This window comes from Myotis daubentonii, chromosome 1, assembly GCF_963259705.1.
Source record: "Myotis daubentonii chromosome 1, mMyoDau2.1, whole genome shotgun sequence".
NCBI classification, from domain to species: domain Eukaryota; kingdom Metazoa; phylum Chordata; class Mammalia; order Chiroptera; family Vespertilionidae; genus Myotis; species Myotis daubentonii.
The window spans coordinates 65,811,339-65,835,117 of NC_081840.1; the positions used below are offsets into that span (position 1 = coordinate 65,811,339).

Here is a 23,779-nt window from a genome sequence, read left to right on the forward strand (position 1 = left end):
TGTCCAGGAGCGGAGGATGGTGGGGGGGGGGGGGGACTGGGCAGCGGGGGATGGCGGGGGGAAGCTGACTGCTATGGTGACCCCTGCCTGTCATCTCTCCTCAGAATGGGGCTTCCTCAGCCACCCTTGACCTTGCCGGAGCCCAGTCTGAGCGGCCAAGGGACCGCCATGACAGGAAACATCCATTCTCCTGAAGGTGAGGGCTGCCCGGGAGACACTGGCCCCAGGACATGCTGACTCAGCAGGGAGGGCCTCCCAAGAGCAGCCAGGGGGCTGGAGCCAGGGGCCCTGCGGGAGGCAGAGTTTGACCCATGGCTGTTGGTGGCAGGCTAAGACCCTGTTTGCAGCACCATCTAAAGGGCAGGCTGGAAGCTGGCATCCAGCCCTGAGCAGCCAACAGGTAGGCTCTGGGGGAGCCCTGGGGGTGGGGGTGGGGCGTTGACTCCCTGGTCCTCAAGCTGCTAGTGTTTAATCATCCTTGGAATGAGACCTATAGAGCCCTCAAGGTGCGGTTTATTGTCTTTCTGCAAAGAATTTAAGGCCCAGAGAGGGTAAGTAACTTGCCAAAGATCACACAGCTAATTAGGAGCAGAGGCGGGGCCAGGCTGGATTCCTTGGCTGCCTCCTGGAGCCTGCAGCTCTGACTCTGCTGAGCCAGCCCGGATCCCCACTGGCTTTTCCGGGCTCTGCTCTGACCCCCGGGGCCTTCTCCATCCTTCCAGGCCTCACATACCTGAATACACTCCCTTGGGGTGTCGTGTAGACAGTGGCCAAGCCCGGCGCTAACAGGAGGGATGCAGAGAAAGCAACTCCGGGACCCTCTGCACGGAGGAGTGTGTTCAGGGCATGTCCTGAAGCTGCTGGGGCTCTCCCAGGAGCCCCTTCCTGCTCCCCCGTCTCGCTGGGCTCCTGGCTCCGTTCCTCACACTGTCTGTTCCCCTGGGATCTCCCTGAGATGTCCTTCCAGAATCCCACAGGGACTTGAATCTCCTTCAGACTGAGCCTTTGTTAGCCCGCCAATCTTTAGCCTTCTATGAGGCAGGATGCGCTCGGGGAAACGGGGTGCATGGCTGTGCAGCACCCCCACATGGACAATTCTCAGTGCACAGGGAGCTCCGGACGCAGGGACATCTTAGTCTGTTCAGGCCGCTACAGCAAAATACCACACGCCGGGCAGGCTATAACCAACATTTATTTCTCACAGTCCTGGAGGCTGGGAAGTCCAAGATCAAGGCGCCGGCAGGCTGGGTGTCTGGTGAGGGCGTCTTCCGGCTGCAGGTGGTACGTCCTGACGGTGCTTACATGTGGAAAGGGCGAGGGTGCTCTCCGGGTCTTTTAAAAGGGCTCTACCCTCATGACCTAGTCACCTCTCAAAGGCCCCTCCTCCTACTAGTATCACCTTGGCCAGGGGGTAGGGGGGGATATTCAGACCATAGGAGGGAGTGTGCAGGACTCCATCTGCAGCTGGCCGAGCATCCAGCCGGGGGCTGACCGGTATTCTCTTGCTCTGCAGCCCACGGTCTAAGCCCAGAGCTCAGACCCAGACCTCTGGACTCCCTGGCTGAGTGCATGGAGGAGGCGCCCAGCATGGCCACGCCACGCAGGCAGGGGACCTGGGTGTGTGGGTGGGTGTCCTGGGCCTCCAGGACCAGCACAGACGCACCCTCTCAGAGCTGAGACTCGGAGCTGAGACTGCCAGTGGAGGGAGTAACACCATGTTTGAGACCCTTGACCACCCACCCCATCTGGTGCAAACCCCTGGCTCACTCTCAACTGTGCCAGTAGAATCAGGATCATGAGGCTCCCTTTCCACAGATGCCATGGCTGCCCCCCACCCTCCTCGCTGAGGGAGACGCCCGTATGCACCGACGGCCACCCCCGGCCCTGGGAGCTCCCGCAGGCGGCTCCCACCACCTTTCCTGCTCAGGCCAGACCCGAGGTGCGGGGCACCCAGGTACCTTGGCACAGGCCAGAATGCAGCCTGGCTCTGTCACCTGGGACCACATACCCCTCATTCTCTGTTCTCCTCCTCCTCTCCAATTCGGAGCCTGTTGGCAGGACAGCCAGACCCTCCTGCACCTTGCGCTTGTCCCTGCTCTCTGCCCCATCTTCTCTGCCTTCCCCAGGCCTAGGACCCTGCTCCTGGAGAGACCAGGAGTCAGGCTGTCAGCAGACACAGACCCCGAGACCCACACACAGAGACCCGCAGCTACACAGCTCATGCCGGGGGAGACTTACAGCGTAACGGGAGGCAGAACAACTGTGGTCTCTGGTAAATTATCCAGTCACCCTCCTGCAGGGCCCACTGATTCCAATTTATGATTCAGGTGACGTGTGGCTTCTAAGGCTGCCATTTCTTCTGCTCTGTGACTCTAGCCACCAGCCCAGGACAGGGACTAGGGTCGCGGGGCCAGGGCAGACAGAGGCAGTGAGAACCGGCCATCTCCCATCCACCTCACACCCCTGCTCACTCCTGCAGCTGCCCGTTGGCTCCCAGTGCCCATCCCACGTGGATGTTAGGAGGAGGTAGGTGTTCCCAGGGAGGCCAGTAGCCTGAGGCTCGAACGTGTGGAGAAGATTCTGGGGCCACGAGGCCCTACAGTCACTCTGCCTCCTGTTCTCTCCACAGGTCTGGGCCCTGGCGCAAACCCTGAGGTACCACCAAACCTCAGGGACAGAAGTGAGGACACCCTCTAGGCCCCAGAATGAGACTCTGCCACCAGGGCCCTCCTGACTTCAGGAGCAGACAGGTCCCCGGGCCACAGCTGGCTCATCTGGCCCCAGGTCTGGCCATCCTTACTGTGGGACAGGAAGCAGCCCTGGCTGAGTCCCCGGCACACCCCGAGGTCCCTGACCAGGTGAGGACTGTCATTGCCCTCAAGTGTGCTCATCAGGGCAGGGCCCGGCTGCAGCAGAGACCTCCCGCCTGCGTAGGAAGGGTGCCGGGAGCAGATGACCCACCTTTCAGGGGGAGCCCATGCTGACTCGCTAGCTCCAGGAGGTGGCTGGGGAGATCTCTTATTTCTTTTGTTGTTGTTAATCCTACCACCCAAGGGCAGTTTTTCCACTGATTTTCTTTAGAGAGTGGAAGGGAGGGAGGGAGTGGAGACAGGACATTGGTGGCCTCCCACCCGCACCCTGCCCAGGGCCAGGGATCGAGCCTGCAGCCAGGTACATGCCCTTGACTGGGAACCAAACCTTCAATTGAGGGCTGATGCTCTAACCACTGAGCCACCAACCAGGAAAACATCTTGTTTCTTAAACCAGTCTTTGCCCTGTGTAACCAAGAGCTGCAATAACACGTCCCTTCTCGGCAGCAATGACAGAGCCTCAATCACGCCTCACATTTGTATGAACCTCTGTGATAGAGAAAGCGCTCTATTTTATGCTGTACAACCACTCAAGGTAACAAGGAAGGGAGGACAGACAAGATCATGGGCTTTGAGCCCTCACACAAATCTGGTCAGTGCTGCTCTGGGCTCCCCAGCTCCACCCCCAGCTGACACAGAATCTTCCCCTGACTAAAAGGAAGCCGTCTCCGGCCCGCATCTCAGGGACCAGGCTCCAGCCCGTTCAGAGGGCTCGACCCACCCGGAGGTGTCTGTGGCAGGCTTGCTGGTGGCGCCAGTGCCACATCTGGGTGGTGCTGGGTACATACCGTGGGGCAGCCCCTCACAGGGCTGTGGCCTCCGACGGGGCCATCCACACCCCCAGAGGTCCTGGAACACCTGGCGATGACGGTCTCTGCCCCACTTAACCAGAGCAGCCGGACAGATGGGGAGTGAGCCTGAAAGAGAGTCAGGGGCTGGAGCCCCCGGCCAGGGTGCCGCCGTCACTGGGGCCGCGCTGCTTGCGCTGCCTCCGCCGCTGCACCGCCTGCCGCAGGGCCCCCAGCAGCTGCTCCTGGTTGTTGCAGATGTTGTAATGCGTCAGCTGGAGCAGCCTGTCCATGTCCTCCTGGCTGTAGGTCACCTTCGAGTAGTGGTAGGGGGAGTTGGACGAAGACAGGTTCACCTCCCCAGCCTCCTTCTCCTCAGCTGCCCGGCGGACCCCTGGTGGGGAGAGAGTGCAGCCAGGCATGGAGGAAACGCACTGGGGGGCGGGGTTGGGGTCGCCTTCGACAAGGCATAAAGGGTGGAGTGGGACGCAGGAGGGGCCATGGTGGCTCACCAGGGGCCGAGTGCTCCCGGAAGGAGTCGTTGACCAGGGGGAAGTGCAGCACGGCCGGCGCCTCGGGGCGGTCCGGGTCCAGGAACAGCTGGCACTCCCCAGGCTGTTGCTGCTCCTCGGGGCTGGGCGAGATGGGTGGGAACGGGATCCCCTGCTCCTGGCAGAACCGGCCGAGGAGCTGCAGCTGCTGCAAGGCGGGCGGAGGGGCATCAGAGAGGCTGGCCCGAGGGCTGCCCAGCGTCCTCAACAGCGGGCTGACTGAGCGTGGAGGCCCCCGACACTCGGGACCTCGTGCCCAGAGGCCAAGGCAGACTCTGGTGGACCCAGCGGAGCCAGGAGAGATGGAAAACCGCTCTAAATCTGACAGCCTTCCACTGGGCTCACCCGAACGGGGCGCTAACAAAGCCGGATACTGCAACTGGGAGGAAAAAACCTTCCCTGGACCAGCACAGAAACTCAAAGCAGGGACCAACCGGGGGTGCGGAGCAGCAAAAGGGGCCCACATGTAAAACACATTTAGCCACCTTGCCAGTTCCCAGCGCCCCCACTTGCTGAGCAGCTGAGTTCCCTTGGTTGTGGATCCTATGAACTCGGTTTCCCATTCACACGGTGTCACTGTCACAGCCCCTAAGGGGCCAGACGCTGGACTCCAGAGCAGACGGCCCCAGAGGCCTAAGCCAGGAAGACAGGCCAGGCCTGGGGTTGCCCACCGCCCCAAGCGGCCCGCAGCCCACCTGGAAGGCTCCGTGGAGGTTGTAATCCAGCGACAAGATGAGGTCCACCTCCCGTGTGGGCCGCAGGAGGGGCGGGCAGCTGGTGTTGATAAAGTAGCCGACATCCAGCAGGCAAAGGTGGGGCTCTGCCGGTGTCAGCTGGTTGGGGAGCCCGTCCAGTTTGGTGGCTGGAGAGGTTGGGGGATGCGGTGAAGCAGCTGTCATGGGGCTCAGGGCACCAACCCCTCGGGCCCAATGACAGCTCCTTGCTGCTGGTGGAGACCCTGCGCTCCGCCCTGCTCTCACCAAAGCAACACCTCCACTTCCGGAGGCCCTGATCCCCAACATCAGGAGAGAAAAGGGGCTCTGGCTCCAAGCAGCCCAGGGAACTGAGCTCAAAGGGCATGGGGACGAGGTGTTACGAGGTGGGTATCTGGACCAAGGCTCAGGTGGCCATGGGATGACTCTGGAGAGCTGAGACGGGGGAGAAGGCAGGCACCTTTCCAGCTGGAGAAGTGAGGATGCTGGAAATAGTCCTTGTGGAAATGGAGGCCACGCAGGAAGTTGTGGGTGGCCTGGGGCAGTGGGCGCCGTGTCAGAAGGTCAGTGAAGAACTCGGCTATCCTGCCGGCCACCGTGGGAGGCTCCTCTATCTTCAGAAGGGGGACCTGCTCCTTGTCTGCACAGTCAAGAGGGGAGGAAGTGGGGTGTCATTCAGGAAATGGCACCCCTGGGCCTTTACTCCAGCCTCTGTGGACTCGCAAAGGCCCGAGAGTCCACAGTCCCCCACATACGGCCCACTGGCTGCACCGCCGCATCCTTACAAGGAGAAGGCACCTACCCAGGCTGGCCTGGTCCTGTGCCCAGCGGTCCCAGAACTGGCTGGGCTCAGAGGCCCAGTACAAGCTGTCCTGGAGGTTGGCTGCATACAGGTTGCTCCAGATACCTGAACAGGGGACACGCGGGGAGAGTCCTCCACCCCGTCACAACCTGACCCTTCCCCAAGGCCGGACCTGGGCCAGGAAACGTCAGTGACTGAACTGGGAAGGTCAAGGCCCACCCCCACCCCAAACCCCACCCCCAGGCCCGTTCCCCCTGCTGCCCCAGCTCCTCAGCCTTCCAACCTCCTCACCTTCCAGGAAGCAGATGCGAGACTCAGGAAGCTGCTTTATCAGGCGCCCCATGAAGAACTCGGAGCCAAAGAGCTCGGAGGGGATGAAGGCGCCGTACTTGGGAAAGCCGACCTCGTAGGGGGAGAATTCGCACCACTCTGCGAGGAGGCACACAGCCTCACCACGGGGCCCAGAGCCTGAGGACCCTCGGTACCAACGTATCCACCAGTTTCAGGCCAGGGCAGCCTGGTGACCTGAAGGCTCAGCCTTATGACTGGCACCTGGGCTTGAGGCCCAAGGCCCTTGCCCGCATCCCAAAGCCTGAGTGAGTCTCTGGAAAGCATGGGGCCTGGCCCAGAAGAGTGGGTATAGTGCCCAGCTACCCCTCACCCACCAACCACGAAAGCATGGGTCTCAGCTCCAGGCTCCTCACCTCCAAACTCAAAGGTGGTCAGGTTCCTCCCCTTGGTGTTGAGGGCACAGTAAATGGGCAGAGGATTCTGGCCGCGACTCAGGGCTGCCCGCTGGTCTGAGAGTTTGTGGTCATGGGGCTGGAGTAGGGGTGGGGAGATGATCTGAACTTAAAGCCATGGCTTCCTGGTGCCTGAGCCTCCCCAACCCCTGCTGCCCAGGGTTGCTCCCACCTCTGGACCTCGCCGCAGCTTTGGCCACCCACTCCGCTCCCCAGGCTGCACCCTGCCCACACCTCATCATGCAGCAGCGCCTCGTTGATGAGGGCCCACAGGTTGGTGAAGCAGGCCGGGTGGCCCAGGCGGGCACGCTCGGCCAGCTCCTGCCGGTACCGCCGCAGCTGGCTGGGGGCCAGCACACCCAGCTTGCTCTTGGTCACCTGGGCCTTCAGCAGCTCAGTGGGCCCTGCCAGGTCCTTCTGAGACCACTCTGGGTCCTCGTAGAGGTTGGCCAAAGCCCTGGGAAAGCCAAAGCCAGGACCATCACTCAAGGACCCCGCTGGGCTCTGGTCTGGGCCAACAGCCTGGCAGGCGCCCTCCCAGGGCCCCCGAGTGCGTTCCTCTCTGGCACACGCATTCTCTCGGCCCCTCCCATTTGGTCAGAGAGGCCTGTGCAGTCTAAGAGCCTTACCACCGCACCCCCGCCACAACCCAGCCAGTCACCCCCTGGCTTCTGCACCCCACCTGCCGCCAGCTCACCAGGTGGATCCCGAGGCGCCTGTGATATAGGAGACGCAATCCAAGAGGCCCAGCTCCCTCAGGCCGGCCAGCTGCCCATACAGGGAAGTCATTGCTCGGATCCCACCACCAGTGGCCATAACAGCTACCACTGGGATCTGAAAGAGAGGCAGCCAGGCTCAGAGAGGCCCTGGGGCCCAGCAGGTGTGCTCAGTGGTTAAGCCATTGACCGATGAACCAGGAGGTCAAGATTCGATTCTCAGTATGGGCACGTGCCCAGGATTTCAGGCTCGATCCCCAGTAGGGGGTGTGCAGGAGGCAGCTGATCAATGATTCTCATCATTGATATTTCTATCTCTCCCTCTCCCTTCTTCTCTGAAATAAATAAAAATACATTTTAAAAAAGAGAGAGCGAGAGCGAGAGAGAGAGGCCTTAGGGAGGAGGAAGGCCAAGCCACAGGAAGAGAAGATAGTAACCCAAGGGGCCGCTCAGCTCGCTCACAGATAAGGCTGCTCAAAATCTAATCAGGCCCTAACCGGTTTGCTCAGTGGTTAGAACATTGGCCTGTGTTCTGAAGGTCCTGGGTTGGACTCCGGTCGGGGGCACATGCCCAGGTTGCTGGCTCTATCCCCAGTGGGGGGCATGCGGGAGGCAGCCAATCAATGATCCTCTCTCGTCACTGACGTTTCTCTCTCTCTCTCTCCCTCCCCCTTCCTCTCTGAAATCAATCAGGGCTCTTGATCTAATCAGGGCTCTTGGGACCGGTTCTAGTCAGGCCTGCTGAGGAGGGTCTAGTCAGAAGTAGCCTCCTGAGGGTCAGGACTGTCTGATTTTAAGAACTCCAGGGAAAACGGGCCAGACAATTCCAGGCCTCGTCTCCTCACCTCTAACCCCTTAGTATCTGGTGGCCACTTTCTGGGAGCTCCAGGGCCATCTCCCCTGTAGCCCCTCATCCTCTCCCACGGAGAGGCGTCTCTCTAGGAGATGCCAGAGCTGACCTGAACCCCCAGGGACCATCCCAGGCCCGCAGGCTGTATGTACGTCTTACTGACCGGTCAGACCAGGCCCAGCCTCACCACCTAGGACAGGCCAAGGATCAAGAAACGACGAGAAGGAAAGCTAGCCCACTGGGCAGCTTAAACCTCCACGTGTCTCATGCAAGCTCCACACCTGATGTGACCAAGCTCCTGATAACAAGAGAGAGGGCAGGAAGCATGGGCAGGGAGAGCTGGCTCGGCACCAGCGCGTTTGGTGAGGGAGCCCCCAGTTCCAGCATTCAGCACCGGGCTCTGGGCGGAGCAGCCCGAGGACGCCTGCCCCAACCGGCCCAGCCCTCAGACCTCATCCTCGGGCAGGTCTCCGTCCAGCCGCAGGGCCTGCCTCAGGGCCTTGGCCACCACCTGCTTCCTCCTGCTCAGGAAGGCGCGCTCCTCAGCACAGGGCCCGCAGCCCAGCCGCACGGCCAGCTCCTTCGGTCTGCGTGGAAAGGGACCATGAGGCAGCGCCTGGCCTCGTCAGCGAGAGGAAGCTGGGCCTGCCTCCCTGAAATGCCTACTGCGTTTCTTCCCTCCTCTGCTCGCCCATCTCTCACCTCTCCTCTGTGTCCTGGCAGAAGTGTGACGCCTGCGGATGTGAGGGGGAGCGGGGGACCCAGCCCCATGCGAGGACACACGGGGAATGTAGTGGAGGACTCACTGGTGACTAAAGAGGCCCCTCTGGAGTCCCAGGTGCAGACAGGCCCCTGGGGGGACCCAACCCACTTCCTCCTCTCAGCCTCTCCCCCTCACCCACTCAAAAGCGACTCCAGAGGGGACGGAAACCAGTGTTCCCACCGCTTCGTGGTGAGCAGGCACGTGACTCCTGGCCTCGTGAAGGTCAGCTAAGGCCCCCCGACAATGACTGCCCCCCGAAGTGGTGCCATTCTCTCCTCTCCTTTCCTTGCCCTCTCAGTGCCTCAAATCACTCTCCTCGCCTCCCACCTGTTTTCCAGCCAAACGTTTATCAAGTGCCTCCTAAGTGCCAGGCACAGGGCTAGGCACGCACCCCTCCAACTAATGCAAGATGTGAAAAAGAGCCCCTGTCTGCTCAGACTCCCGCAGGTTGTGCTCCGCCGTGGAGCACACCCCTGAGCACCTAAGAGAAGTCAGGCTCGCTCCTCTCCGTTCCTCCAGGCGGAGTGCCTGACCACCGGCCCGTCCCAGCTGCTTTCCCCCGACCTTTCCCAGTGCCCAGCCGGCCTCTCACCCTTCTTCTTTTTTCAGCTCCACCCTCATCAGCGGTTCCTGAAAACACGAATGCTCCCGTCACAAAGGTGGGCCCCCCGTTCCTCTCATTCCAGCCCGAGCCACACCCCACGATGTCCCCATGCTCCCTTGGGCCCACAGCCATCTCCCGGGGGCCAGGCCTGACACCTGAAGCAGGGATGCTCAGAGGACCGCCCCAGGCTGGGTCCAGCACTTATCCAGGGTGTGGCTCGAGGGCAGAGCTGCTACTGACGCAGGCCAGCCCTTCAAGGCCTGAGCCGGCCCTGCCTGTGCCACTGGCTTCCTTCCTCCGGTGACCAGTACCTGGGACGTAGGGAAGACGAGTCTCACCACTTGGCCAGAGGGCAGGGCCCTCAGGGGCACCTTCAGTTGCTCCTGGGGGGCATCCTGCAGGAGCATGAAAGAAGGACTAAGACTCTCTACCCTTCCTTCCCCGCAAGGACTCCACCAAGTGCTGCTGGGAGGGACAGGAACAGCGGGAGGGGGCCACGAGGCCAACGTCAGCCTCACACTCTTCCCAGTGGCCTGACCCTTCCCAGTGGGCTGACCCTTCCCAGTGGCCGGACCCTTCCCAGTGGCCGGACCCTTCCCAGTGGACCTGACTCTTCCCAGTGGGCCTGACCCTTCCCAGTGGGCTGACCCTTCCCAGTGGCCTGACCCTTCCCAGTGGGCTGACCCTTCCCAGTGGGGCTGACCCTTCCCAGTGGGCCTGACCCTTCCCAGTGGCCGGACCCTTCCCAGTGGGCTGACCCTTCCCAGTGGGCTGACCCTTCCCAGTGGGGCTGACCCTTCCCAGTGGGGCTGATCCTTCCCAGTGGGCTGACCCTTCCCAGTGGGGCTGACCCTTCCCAGTGGGCTGACTCTTCCCAGTGGGGCTGACCCTTCCCAGTGGGGCTGACCCTTCCCAGTGGGCCTGACTCTTCCCAGTGGGGCTGACCCTTCCCAGTGGGGCTGACCCTTCCCAGTGGCCGGACCCTTCCCAGTGGCCGGACCCTTCCCAGTGGGGCTGACCCTTCCCAGCGGCCTGACCCTTCCCAGCGGCCGGACCCTTCCCAGCGGCCTAACCCTTCCCAGTGGGGCTGACCCTTCCCAGTGGCCGGACCCTTCCCAGCGGCCTAACCCTTCCCAGTGGGGCTGACCCTTCCCAGTGGCCTGACCCTTCCCAGTGGCCGGACCCTTCCCAGCGGCCTAACCCTTCCCAGTGTGGCTGACCCTTCCCAGTGGCCTGACCCTTCCCAGTGGCCGGACCCTTCCCAGTGGCCGGACCCTTCCCAGTGGCCGGACCCTTCCCAGTGGGCCTGACCCTTCCCAGTGGGCTGACCCTTCCCAGTGGGCCTGACCCTTCCCAGTGGGACTGACCCTTCCCAGTGGGGCTGACCCTTCCCAGTGGCCTGACCCTTCCCAGTGGGGCTGACCCTTCCCAGTGGCCTGACCCTTCCCAGTGGACCTGACTCTTCCCAGTGGCCTGACCCTTCCCAGTGGGGCTGACCCTTCCCAGTGGCCTGACCCTTCCCAGTGGCCTGACCCTTCCCAGTGGGCTGACCCTTCCCAGTGGCCTGACCCTTCCCAGTGGCCGGACCCTTCCCAGTGGGCCTGACCCTTCCCAGTGGCCTGACCCTTCCCAGTGGCCTGACCCTTCCCAGTGGGCTGACCCTTCCCAGTGGCCTGACCCTTCCCAGTGGCCGGACCCTTCCCAGTGGGCCTGACCCTTCCCAGTGGCCTGACCCTTCCCAGTGGCCGGACCCTTCCCAGTGGGCCTGACCCTTCCCAGGGGGGCTGGGGGCTCAGGTGAGCAGCAGGACTGTGGGATCAGGTGTGAGGGCAGGAGGGAAAGGCTCTGCAGCCCACGGAGCCACGGCACATACCTGCAGGTGGATGCTCAGCTCCGGCTCCCAGCAGGCCAGGCAGTGGAAGCGGGAGGCAGTGCCCACCGAGGCCTCCTGGGGACCCTCGCAGGACCCGGGAACCACAAGCTGAACTCTGCCTTCTGACCCTGGAAACAGGAACGAGCAGAAAGGCTGGGAACAGGATCTGAGCCCAGAGGCCCTGGTCTTGCCTACGGGGCCTGGGGCACTTCCTTCCCTGCACCGAGATGGGCGTCTGGCCCAGGATGAGGCTGGAGATGGAATGCCACCCCCCCCGCACCCCCCCTGAGGAACAAGGGGGAAAGCCCCTGCTCCCGCCTGAGGGCAGAGGGCATCTAGTGCAAGGCCCCCTTAGAAAGGGCTGAGGGCTATTGCAGGGGGTCAGGGACTCACCCTTCTGGTCCCCAGCCTCCTCCAGTCGAACGTGCAAGCGGGAGACCTCCCGGGCCTGACATGAGAGAGCCCCCGACGTAAAGACCACCTGTCAGAGGCTCCCACCCGCCCAGCACCCTGGTTCTTGCTCCTCAGCCCTTTATTTCCTTGGCCTGAGGCACCAAGCACTCCCTGAGGTTGTAGCCTCCTGAGGATCTGAAATCCCAGGGACCCCCATCCAGCTCCGCCCCCGACCCCCATGGTGGGCCTGAAGCTCGGGGAGGAGGACAAGCAGGTGGCTGCAGGGAGGGTTCTAGACTCACCACCAGGATGCCATTGCTGACCAGCCGCTCGGCACAGTCGGTCCTGAAAAGAGCCCCCAGCGACCCTAAGCGGGGGTCCAGGTTCCCAGGTGCCCCCCAAGGAAGCCGGGCATTCCTCCTCTCCGGCTGGATGTCCCCAGGGATGGGGTCAGCTCTAGTGCCCTGCACCCCGTCCCTCCCGAAGGAAGCACGCCCACCCGGACTGTCCCATGGCCCCCGACTCACACACTCTGCAGCCGAAATTCAACTTCCAGCTGCGGCTGCTCACCCTGGACAGAGAAAGAAACAAGTTAGCAAGGATGAAGGGGGATGGGGAGCGAGGGGAGGGAAGGAGGAAGTTATGGGGGGGAGAGCAGATTCCAACCCAGACGCCAGCTGGGGCTGGGACCCGTGGTGGACAGCGACTGTCCGTCACCAGGCTGCTCCGTCCCTCTCTGGCCGCCCCAAGAAAGCTGCCCTGGGCTTAGGTGTCCAGAAAGAGGGTTGGGATGGGACGGCTTCTCAGGGGACTGTAGCTACAGGAGAAGGGCCACACACCAGCCACCCTCCCCAGCATGGCCCTCCCCGCCCTGACGCAGCCTTGCCTGAGGGCTCCCAAGGAAGCGCTCGCAGCGGGACTCCCCAATCCGCAGCGTCCCCACATCATACAGCACCGACAGCACGGGGTCATCGCTGGTCAGAAGGTCCTGGTCCAAGACTTGCAGTTGCAGGACATTCTGGAAGGGGAACAGAGGGAGGGGCTGCAGGAAGGAGGTGGCGCAGGAAGGTGAGTGGGACGAAATGAGGGGCTGGGAGGGGACAGTGGCCGTGGACGGGGACAGTGAGAAGGGCCGGGGTGACTCCAGGCCCACCTTGAGCTGCCTGTGGATGCGGAGGCGAAAGCTCTGATTCCAGATGGGGTTTCTGCTGTTGCTCACTGTGCGTGTCTGCAGCCTCTGGCTGGAGGCCGTGGGCAGCCACACAGTCACGTAGCAGTCCGGGGGGGTCACTGTGGGAAGAAGGCGCGAGCACCCGTGACGGCCAGGAGCCCTGCCCAGCCCGGCCCCACAGGCCCTGTCCCTCCCCCGCAGGCAGCCCCGGACGACCTGGAGACCAAGGAACGGGGCTGGGTCGGAGGCAGAAGAGCAGAGGCCGAGCCCCGACTGTGACTTCCCTCCAGTCCTCCCCTCGGCGCCCTCTCCAGGCCCCCCCTGCACGCCCAGTCCTACTCCCCTCTCTGCACTGCCCCTGCCCACTCCGAATGCCACTGCAGCCCGTTCCCTGCCCTGGGCAGCACTCACCTAGGTCCTTGGAGGGCAGGCCATGGGCCTGTAGGACACGAATGGTGAGCAGGCAAGTCTCGGGCACCTTTGCCTGCAGAGGAGAGAGAAAGGGACAGGTCTGTGCAGGCCGAGACCCAAAGGAGACAAGGGCCTCAGGAGAGGCTGGGGCCGAGTCCTAGACCCAAAGGCCCAGCCACAGGCCTGGAGGAAAGAGGCTGGTACCTGCTGGCGACCCCTGCCAACGCGTACACGCGCTCTGGCCGGCTCTGGACCCATTTTGTACATGAACTCGTCTAATCACACAACCACCCGATGACCAACCCACAAGGAAATCGAAACAGGAAGACTAAGTAGGCACTTGCTAAGGGTTCAGGGCCAGGATCGGACCAGGCTCGCTCCAGATCTGTGCTCTCGATCCCCACACTCACCCGCTTCCGGGTCCTGACACTAAGTCTCCTTTCACCCGCTTCCCCAGCTCACCCTGGATGAGCAGCCCGGGCTGGTCTTGGGCAGGGGGCAGGAAAGGGGCTGTCAGGCCTTGCGCCCCCCCCCCCCCCCCCCCCCACTCTCTGCCGCTGGCCAGGGCACAGTTCTGGAAATGGGCTCTACTAAGGCGGGGACAGCAGTTACCAGATCAGACTGCCCACAGGTGGTCAAGTCCTTCAGGTCCCACAAGGACCGGCTAACAATGGTCCTCAGGCAGCTCCCTCTAAACCCAGAACCCTGGGTCTGGGCTGTGACCCTGGCAGGTTGCCAAGCAGGGAAAACCTGTGCCAGTCAACCCTTCCTTTGGCCTCCAGCCCTGCCTCGGAGAGTGTCCTGCCTCAGAGGGCCCTGATGGACGGCGGAGTCCAGAGAAGGGCCGGGGAAGCTCGCCTAATAGCAGTGTCAGCCCTGGGCTCCCACCCCAAGCAACTGAGTCAGAGGAGCAATGGAGCAGCCACTTCCGTCTGGGGCCCCGGGACTGCGTTGCCAGGGCCCAAGTCCACAGTGCCAGGGAGCTCGGCCTGGAGCCTCTCCCTCGGGCAGGAGGAACTCAGGACAGTCCCTCATCCCAATGCCCTGCCTCTTCCCTGGCGTCTGCTCGCCACCCTGGTCCAAGAAGCCCACAGCTCTGCTGAGACAGCAAAAGCCAGGCCTCGGGGGGACCAGGGGTTAGAGGGGAGCCCAGTTCCCTACCTGTCTTGCCAGAGCCATGAGGCCGAGAGTCCTCGGGAACCAGGTATGCCAGGCAGTGGCCAGAGGACTGAGGACTGACAGCTCTTTAATCCAGAGCCAGGGATGTCCCAGCTGGCTCCAAGCTCCTCCCCTGTCCCTCCCCACCGCCTCTGCTCCACCCAAGCCCCACTCTTTGCTGGACCAGCCACCTGCACAGGAAATGAAGCATCTTAAACCCATATGAAACCACTGGCCTCCCTGTGGTGGGGGCTCAACACCCCAAAGACCCATCCTCTCCAGCCATCAGCATCTGTGCCCACCCCACCCGCCCTGCTCTCCCAGCTCTCACCTGGAAAGGGGCCCCCAGGAGAGCTCGCTGTCCGAGGCTGAGCAGAAAGAGACCGGAAGGTGGGGTCTGCAGGAGCCACTTAGGTCTGGAAAGCGGGGGATGGGCCCAGAGCAGCAGCAAACGGAAGAGCCGTGCCCCCCATGACAGGGCCTTTTGCAATCTCCCAATGCCAGTATGACAGGAATACCCAGTCCGGCTGAAGTGGTTGGACAATCTGAGGAATGCCCCAGGCCCCATCATGACCTGGCAGGGGCGTGGTTTGTTCTTTGAAACAGCCCTTCAAAGCGGCCGCCCCAGCCCTGGGCTGGTGCTGGGGGATGAGGCCTCTGGGCTGGCAGCCGGGAAAGGGGGCTCCCACCTCCAGGGCCCGGTTGGTGGGGAGGGGGTCTGAGCTCGGAGACCCACTCCTTCCACAGAGGAAGTCTCAGGAGGGGCGGGCTTCTGTCCCCTCTCGGCACCACAGCCCAGCAGCTGCCCTGGAGCTGGGGAATGAGACAGAGCCAGGAAGACTGGGCACACACCGATCACAGCCATCTTTTATTGAGCTTTTCCACTGCGCCAGCCTTGCTGCCCTCACAGATACCATCTCCGGTGCTCACAACAGCCGGAGGTAGGAACCATCATTATCTGTCTCACAGACAGGTCCCCAGTGCTCCGAGGCACACACTCACCCAGGGTCACGGGGGTGAGGCAGTGCTGCACCTGGCGCCTCACCCCTCCTCCAGTGCAGGCTGCTGCCTCACCGGTGAGCCACGCCCGGACTGCAGGTACCTCCTGCTCTGGTCCGCCTCCAGAGATCCTGCAAAGCTGGTCGCAAGCCGAGCTGGGCCAGGGGCCAGCACGCTCTGACTCCACGCTGCCTCTAGAATTGACCTGGCCCGGGAGGGGCGCGACCTTTTCCACACGCTGTCATGGGCAATATTCATTCACCAGGCCTCCATCAGGCAAGGCCTGAGACCTTCGTGAGGGAGTCGAGCAGCTGGAAGTAACTGTACTTGAGGTCATACTCCATGTCGTACCAGAAATTCACTGCAGGGAGAACGAGACCTGAGCACGAGGGTCCCCCTTCTGACCTCCAGCCTCCCTGACCCACCTCCTCACCAGCAATGCAGCCATGGGACTGCCGGACATGGTGGAACCACAGGGCCGGCAGGTAGAGCATCTCACCAGCCCGCACCGTGCAGTGAAGGGCCTGGGCCTGGCTGTAACTGGGGTACCGAGCCAGATCTGGAGCCAACGGGTCCAGTGGGATCCAGGGCACCTGGGGACACAGTGGATGCCAGGGAACAGGCTCGAAGCCCCAGGCCCTCTAATTCCATCTTTTCCAAAGGTAAACACCATGGGCCCTGCCCTGCTCAGCACTGGGAGGCCCCAGACTTAGGGGTTTTTCAGAGCAAGGTGCCACCACCCCAGCTCTTTTGTGCCTGCTCCTCAGAGTCCAGGTTCCTACCCTTTCCCTCTCCGTGGGGCCCAGGAACAAGACGCACACCTTCTCCATGGCCTCCTCATCCACCATTTTAAAGGAGCCCTCTTCAGTGAGCTGGTAGGTTGCTGGCGTGTACATCTCTGAAACCAGAGGGGGGAAGGTGTGGGGACCCTCAGGTGGCCTACAACTTGCCGGCCACAGCCACTTGCTTGTTCCCTGGCACAGGGGCAGGGGCAGGAGTCCCCGTGCCGTAGAGACACTGTCCACACCTCAGGCTGGGGCACCAGCCAGCCCAGGGCCCTTCCACCTTGGGCTGCGTGCTCCCCAGAGCCCCGCAGGCCGAGCCCCTTACCATAGGGGATGAAGGGCCGGTCACTGGGCGGATGCAGCAGGAAGTGTTTCTCTCCCGAGACCACACAGTAGAGGTTCTCATAGTGGTCCTTATGCACTGCCAACACAGAGGCCCCGGGAGGGATGTGAGGGGCCAGGCACAGGAGGGGCAAACAACCATGCTGGACACCTGGCACCTCAAGACAGCTTGTGGGGTAAGAGAAGAGCACGCCACGTCAGAGCAGAGAGGGGGTGCCAAGGTGCCTGGTGGGTTGCAGGCATTTCTGATCTCTGTCCTCCAGGGACTGACACCTGCCAGGCCCTGGGCTCATCTCCACTGAGGAGAATTCTAGCAAACAGGGCTCCCCCGAGTTCACCCCGACCTAGATGGCCTTTGCGAAGCTTTCTAGGGACGTAGAAGAAACAATGCCCTCACCCCCAATGCTATGGGTACCTTCCCCACCTGAGCTGCCCAGGGGACCCCCTCTTGCGTCTGAGCCTAGAGTCCCAGAAGAAATCTTAGAGGAAAGTCAGTCTAACTTCCGTAAGGCCCAACCTTCCGCCCTTGGTCTCCTCCCCACCTGATACCTACACGATGTCACGGCAGCCGCCTCCCCCAGCCAGAAGTTCACAGCATCAGGCATCTTTCCTGCAGGTGGGAGGGAAGCGGGAGAGTTAGGAGGGGGGCCTGCAGGTGAGGCTTGGAGTAACCACCTTACAGCGATGCTGGGCCAGGACGTGGGTGGGCCTTGGCCAAGCTTTCTAGGGACCCAGGAGAAACAGGGAGAGAGCAGAGGGAAAGGGCAGAGGCGGGCCACTGGCGAGGGGCAGCCATCTTCCATTCATTGAGGTGAAGTTGAGGCCTGGGGACTTGAGCGTTCAGTGCGCAGCACCTGACCCCGCAGGGCCAAGAGTGTGGGCCGAGTCATCAGTGACGAGAAGCAGCAGGTCCCCCATCTCCACTCACCCAACGCCTCGGAGGCCCAGGGCACGTGCGGCTCCAGATCAGACAGCAGCTGGGGCAGCTCGGTGGGGAGGTTGGAGCACTGCTTCTGGACGTAGAGGACTCCTGGGTGTTGGGCTCGGCCCTCCAGTACGTCCAGCACGCAGCTCAGGGGCAGGCGGCGCTCGGCGGGCATCACAAAGCGGTCCCCTCGCACGGCATCCGCGTAACCATCCGGGGTCACCGCCACACTCACCTCCGTGGAGCCCACTGCGGCTCTGGAAGAACGGACGTTCGGCCCACGCCCAGACGCCACAAGGCACCCCCCACTTCCCCCGGGGTGGCCCCCACCTGAGGTAGGGGAGCGACCACTTCTGCAGGGCTGGCCAGTGCTGCAGGGCGTGGCGGATGATGCAGGGCCTGTTGGGGCAGACCCAGTCCCGGTAGAAGTGGAGTGGAGTTGGGGGCTGGTCCAGGTAAGGCACAGCAAGAGGCACGTTGAGCTCTGAGAGAAAGAGGGGAGCGGGGGCTGAAGCCAGTAACATCCTGCCGCTGCCCCACCGTCTGCAGCAGAGATGCCCTCCGGGTAGGCCACCCCGTGTCCCTAGACAATGCCCACGGGTGACCAAGGGGTCCTGGACAATCAGAAACTGAAGAATGAGGGACATTTAAGGGAGAAAGTGTGACGTACTCACAAACACACCACTCTGGGCCACAAGAGTTGACAGGGCCAGGGCTACTGTTCAGCCCATAATCCCAACCCTCCATGGACCATGCTTGGCCTGTACCATGGACCATGCCTGGCCTGTACCATGGACCATGCCTGGCCTGTACCATGGACCATGCCTGGCCTGTACCATGGACCATGCCTGGCCTGTACCATGGACCATGCCTGGCCTGTACCATGGACCCTTGGCTTTCCACTCTGGAGTGGCCAACCTCCTGGCATCCAGTAGGAAAGGCAGCACGGAGGTGGTACTGGGAGCTCCAGAATGAGTAGAGCTGAGGCCCAAGGTTAAGGGCTGGGCTGAGGCTGTGTAAAGCACCTTCTAACAGCGATACTTACTGAGCACCTCGAATGTGCCCAATACTTGGCTTGGCCAATGTGGAGGTTTCAAGGGATGAGCCAATCATCATCTCAGGGAACTTACAACCTAAATGGGGAGACTGACTGCCTCACAAAACCACAGGAGGAAAAGCGAACAGCATCACCATCCTCAGACACCCAGGCTGCCGTGTGCACTGGGCAGGTTGTGCAGTGTGCCACCTGGGCAGGTGCCTGTAGTGGTCCTGGGTCACCTGAATAAAAATCTCCTTCTCCCTCACTCCTGTCATCCTATTGACTATCTCTGAGTCCTATTGATTCTACCTCCTTATGTCTCTCAAACCACCCCCTCCTCCTTTGCCCTGCTGGTGTTCACTTCACCAACCTCCTTTGGGTCCTCAAATGTCACCTCAATGAGGCTTCCCTCCATGGCCCCCTCTTTTTTACTTATTGGGGTGACATTGGTTCACAAAACCATACAGGTTTCAAGCGTTTAACTCAACAAAGCATCATCTGCACACTGCATCGTGTGCCCATCGCCCCCAGCAACGTCTCTTTCCATCCCCTTTCCCCCTTTGACCACCTCTACCTCCTCCGACCCCGCTTTCCCACTGGCTATGACCACACTGTTGTCTGTGACTATGTGGGGTTTTTTGTTTGGTTTTGTTTTCTTGTGCCTGTGTGGTTTTTTGCGGTTTTTCTCTTAATCCCTTCACCTTCTTTCATCCAGTCCTCCAACCCCCCTCCCCTCTAATAGCTATCAGTCTGTTCCATGTACCTATGCCTCTTTTCTATTTTATTCATCAATTTATTTTGTTCATTAGATTCCACATTCGAGATCATATGTTATTTGTCTTTCTCTGACTGGATTATTTCACTTAGCATAATAATCTCCTGGTCCATCCATGCTGTTGCAAAAGGTAAGATTTCCTTTTTTGCGGCTACGTAGTATTCCATTGTGTAAATGTACCACGACTTTTTTCTTTTAATATATTTTTATTGATTTTTTTTTACAGAGAGGAAGGGAGAGGGATAGAGAGTTAGAAACATTGATGAGAGAGAAACATCGATCAGCTGCCTCCTGCACACTCCCTACTGGGGATGTGCCCGCAACCAAGGTACATGCCCTTGACCAGAATCGAACCTGGGAACTTTGAGTCCGCAGGCTGACGCTCTATCCACTGAGCCAAACCGGTTAGGGCTATACCACAACTTTTTTATTCACTCATCTACTGATGGGCACTTGGGCTGTTTCCAGATCTTGGCTACTGTAAATAATGCTGCAATGAACCAGGCCACCCTTTAAAAAACTGTAACCTTCTCCCAATAATCCTTATACCCCTTCCTTTATTTTCCTTTTTTAAAAAACTTGATTTTAGAGAGGGAGAGAAACATCGATGTGAGAGAGGTTCATAAATTGTTTGGCTCCCATATGTACCCCATCCAAGGATTGAACTCCACCAGGGATCAAACTTGCAACCTAGGTATGTGCCCTGGACCAGGACTCAAACCTGAGACCTTCCAGCGCACAGGACTTACACTCCAGCAAAATGAGCCACACCAGCCAGGCCCCCTGTACTTTTCTAGCATTTACCACCATCTAACACACTATGTATTTCCCTTATCCAAGTGTTTGTTAGTCTCTCTCTTGGTAGAATGTGAGCTCCATGAGGGCAGGCATGCTTGTCCTGTTCACTGGTGCCTCCCCGGGAACTAGAGTGGTACTGAGCACACAGTGCGTGTTCAGCAAATATCTGCTTAGTGGTTGGATGGAAGTCTCCATCTCCTGGCAGGATGGTTGCTACAGTGAACCAACTTGTTTCCTTGGCTTAATTCTACTTCCTCGCAAAGCATCACTCACCCTGGCCCCAGTCATTTCCTAAAATACAATCTCATCTTGTCACACCCCCAGTAAGAAAATCCTCTGATGACTTACCTCTTACTCCTCACAGAACACTGCCTGCCTTGTCACGCATTCAGGCCCAGCCTCCTTTTCCCGTCTGTGCCTGGTGCCTGCCCCTTACCGCACACTCCTCAGGCAGTGCCAAACTTTGTTCCGGCTGCCCACTCAGTCTAGAACGCCTTGCTCCTGGCTTTTGTAAAGGGTAGAGGGCTTTACTTTGTTATTTTCATCCTTGAGGTCTAGCCTGACTGTCTTAACCCGCCATGGGTGGTTACCGCCTCCTGCTCCAATCGGCCACTGCATTCATTTTCCCTCTGGGCCATGCTCTGTCTCTCACAACCGCATCTGACGGATCATCTTTGCCTTGCTTTGCAATCAGTTGTAAAGTGAATGTCATTAGATCAAAACTTGGAACTGAGTGGAAAAACAGACCCTGGTGGGCCCAGGAAAACGGAAATGGAAGAGCTGGCCTGTGTGCTTGCTTCACGGACAGAGGGTAAGAGGAAACCTGCCAAGCAGATAAGGGAGCAGAGGGAAGAAACTGGCGAAGGGCCTTCCCAGTCATGTCAGCCCATCAGAGCAGTCACCCTGGGGTGGGGCTGGGGTGGGGGTAATACGGGGCTCAGTAAATCTCCCTCTTGTCCTCGCTAGGATTTCTTAAGTACAGGAAAAGGGACTTTTTTCTTTTTTTAACCCTTTGTAGTTTCTGTAGTTACTTCAGTTTTACTCCCTCAGCATTTAATAGTTCTTCCTGTAGAGCAGGGGGAAGGAACTTCGGCCTGCCGTATAAGGCGGGCGTACAAGGCCACAAAAATCATGTGGTCCGGCCCTGCCAAGGCATTGGGGTGAGTTAATTAAATGTCTGACCCAGTACAGCACGCTAATTTTTCAGTTGATAATTTGTATGGCCCGAGAATGATGTTATAAATACCCAAGTGGCCCTTGGCAGAACACAGGTTCGCCGCCCCTGCTTTAGTGAAAGGCCACTGTTTTCTCCTGGGTTTTTGAAGTGAGGGGATTTCAAAAGGGATCCGAACAAGTCCTTTGGCCAAATTCTTCTGCTAGAAATTTAGCCAATAACACTCACACATGTGCACAAACTCTCTGCTCCAGGCCCAATGCCTCACTCAGCACTGCTCCTTGCACACACCAGGCACACGCCCACCTCAGGGCATTTGCCTGTCCCTGCCCTCTACCCTGTGCTCTTCTCTCCTCCTTCAAGCCTGGGCTCAAATGTAGCCTTATTAAGGAGGCCCATCCTGACCATCTGACTTAAATTTGCAACCTGCCCTTCAGCCCTATACACTGAGGTCTATCACTCTGCTTTGTCCCCCGCTCTCCCATAGCACTTATCCTGTAACACGTTTCTTTACTGTATAATCTACTCACTCAGTGTGCCGATGACTCATGGTCTGTCTCCTCACTTGGAATTGTAAGCTCTATGAGGACAGAGATCGGTCATGTATCCTAAACACACTGACAGGCCCTGGCACACTGAAGTGCTTTAAGTACAGTCATGAGCCACTTAACAATGTTTTGATCAACAATGAACTGCAAATGCAACGGTGTTCCCATAAGGTTTGTGGTGATGCTGGCAGTGACATAAAAGTACGTACAGCACATACAATTATAGTAGCAGGCTATAATATGTAGGTGTGTGTAAATGCACTCTATGATGCTTGCACAACAACGAAATCACCTAGCCTCACATGCAGCACATGACTGTATCTGCTAAATGAATGCTCAACGTATTTGTTGCAGCACTACTGGAAACAATAGATTGGAAATGACCTAAATGTCCAATAAGAGTGGGCTGATCAAGTAAATTACAGCACTAGTACCCAGGTGTGAAAAAGATTGCGGTACAGGGATATGGAAGGATCGCCAAGATACATACCCAGAAGAGTATGTTTAACAGGCTATCATTTGTATAAAAAGGGAGGTATACAGTTTTGTGTGTGGATACAAACAGCATTTTTTTTGTTGTTACTCTTCACCCAAGTATATTTTTTCCACAGATTTTTAGAGTGGAGGGGGAGGGGGGACACACATAGATTGGTTGCCTCCTGCACAAGCCCTTGACTGGAATCGAACCCACGACCCTTCAGTGCACAGGCCGACGCTCTAACCAGTGAGCAACACTGAGCCACACCGGCCAGGGCTAAACAGTATTTTGGAAAGATGCAAGCTGGGGCTTAGGGTGGGAGGAAAGCTTACTTTACATTATAAATCCGTTATTTTTTAAGTCATGTGCCCATGTTCTATTCATTGGTGAGAAATCGCTTAAAAATAGAAAGGGGAGAGCGGAAGGGAGGGAAAAAGAAGGGAGAAAAATAAAAACCAAGCGGCGGGGGCCAGGGGTCACTGGCACCGCCGCCGCCGATTCGCCCCGAGCTCTGCCCGCCCCCGCTGGGAGGAGTCGCTCTTGAATCGAGTTCCAGCAGCGGTTCAGGGAGGGAGAGTCCCACCACCCGGAGGACTTCGCGACCGGAACGGGGGGGGGAGGCAGCAACGGGCCCGGCTATCAGCGCGGGCCGGCTGTGGGGCACAGGACGGCACCCGCACGGCCAGTCCCTTCAGGAACCCACGGGGGTGCGCAAACACGGGCGGAGGTGGTTCGGCAGAAGAGTGATCCGAGAGGAGGCATCAACCAGCTCCGTGCACGAGGTTTTGCGCTCCTCGAGGGTAAGAACTAAGGCGCACCCCGGGGTCAGCGGCCCAGGAAGCACCGGGGCCACGCGACTCGGGGACCCGGGCCCGGCGTGCCCACAGCCCTCCCACGCCCTGAGACTGACCTGCAGTCAACGCCAGGCACCACAGCCTCAGCGAGCCCACTCACCCCTTACCGCCGCCGGGAATTCTCGTAACTCCCTCCGCACGGCGTCCAAAGCCGCCTCCGCCATGACGCCGCCGCCCCGAAGCCCCGCCCTCCCCCTGAAGGCCCCGCCTCTCCTCCTGAAGGGCCCGCCCCCCGCATGAAGGCCCCGCCCTCCCCTCCTGAAGGCCCCGCCCCCCGCATAAAGGCCCCGCCCTCCCCCTGAAGGCCCCGCCTCTCCTCCTGAAGGGCCCGCCCCCGCATAAAGGCCCCGCCCGCCCTCCTGAAGGCCCCGCCTCTCCTCCTGAAGGCCCCGCCCCCCGCATGAAGGCCCCGCCCGCCCTCCTGAAGGCCCCGCCCCTCCTCCTGAAGGGCCCGCCCTCCCCTCCTGAAGACTCCACCTCCCCGAGGCCCAAGCCAGGGCTCTAGCTCCCCGCACTCCCACGACTTCGTGGGGTCCCCACAGATGAAGCCGCTGACTGGATCGAGCTCCCCTTCTCCCCGCCCCAGCGCATCCCCGATTCCACTATCCGTGCAGCGAGCAAGAAGCGCCTTCTGTTGCCTGCCCCACTTGCTGGCA

At 60.1% G+C, this 23,779-nt stretch overlaps 1 protein-coding gene across 2 annotated transcripts; it reads right to left on the reverse strand.

Moving 5' to 3' along the window:
• Nucleotides 1-3,346: 3,346 nt before the first annotated feature.
• JMJD7 (jumonji domain containing 7) lies at nucleotides 3,347-23,300 on the reverse strand. 2 transcript variants are annotated; one of them, XM_059704600.1, is made up of 25 exons: nucleotides 23,224-23,300; nucleotides 17,788-17,941; nucleotides 17,461-17,714; nucleotides 17,086-17,142; nucleotides 16,516-16,611; nucleotides 16,227-16,303; nucleotides 13,249-13,321; nucleotides 12,820-12,956; nucleotides 12,523-12,684; nucleotides 12,194-12,222; nucleotides 11,969-12,011; nucleotides 11,667-11,721; nucleotides 11,274-11,401; nucleotides 9,712-9,795; nucleotides 9,389-9,426; nucleotides 8,485-8,620; nucleotides 7,165-7,301; nucleotides 6,702-6,924; nucleotides 6,429-6,546; nucleotides 6,016-6,153; nucleotides 5,725-5,829; nucleotides 5,383-5,562; nucleotides 4,905-5,071; nucleotides 4,171-4,357; nucleotides 3,347-4,052 (listed from the first exon to the last, which is right to left on the reverse strand). In XM_059704600.1, exons 1-25 carry the CDS (start codon nucleotides 23,285-23,287, stop codon nucleotides 3,799-3,801), a joined length of 3,096 nt encoding a protein of 1,031 aa, XP_059560583.1. In that variant the 5' UTR covers nucleotides 23,288-23,300; the 3' UTR covers nucleotides 3,347-3,798. The 2 variants fall into 2 exon arrangements, with proteins under 2 accessions (XP_059560583.1, XP_059560573.1); XM_059704590.1 differs by lacking the exons at nucleotides 3,347-4,052; nucleotides 4,171-4,357; nucleotides 4,905-5,071; ... (14 more) ...; nucleotides 12,820-12,956; nucleotides 13,249-13,321 and adding exons at nucleotides 15,262-15,766; nucleotides 15,839-15,998.
• Between the last annotated feature and the right edge of the window lie 479 nt (nucleotides 23,301-23,779).

What these genes read in the sequence shown, in the direction of transcription:
- JMJD7 (XM_059704600.1), bottom strand. Translation starts at nt 23,287, where the DNA reads ATGGCGGAGGCGGCTTTGGACGCCGTGCGGAGGGAGTTACGAGAATTC. An exon ending in TCGCATCTGCTTCCTGGAAG is followed by an intron (nt 5,830 to 6,015) that starts GTGAGGAGGTTG and finishes TCCCCTGTTCAG; the next exon opens with GTATCTGGAGCAACCTGTAT. An exon ending in ACCTCCACGGAGCCTTCCAG is followed by an intron (nt 4,358 to 4,904) that starts GTGGGCTGCGGG and finishes CCCGCCTTGCAG; the next exon opens with CAGCTGCAGCTCCTCGGCCG.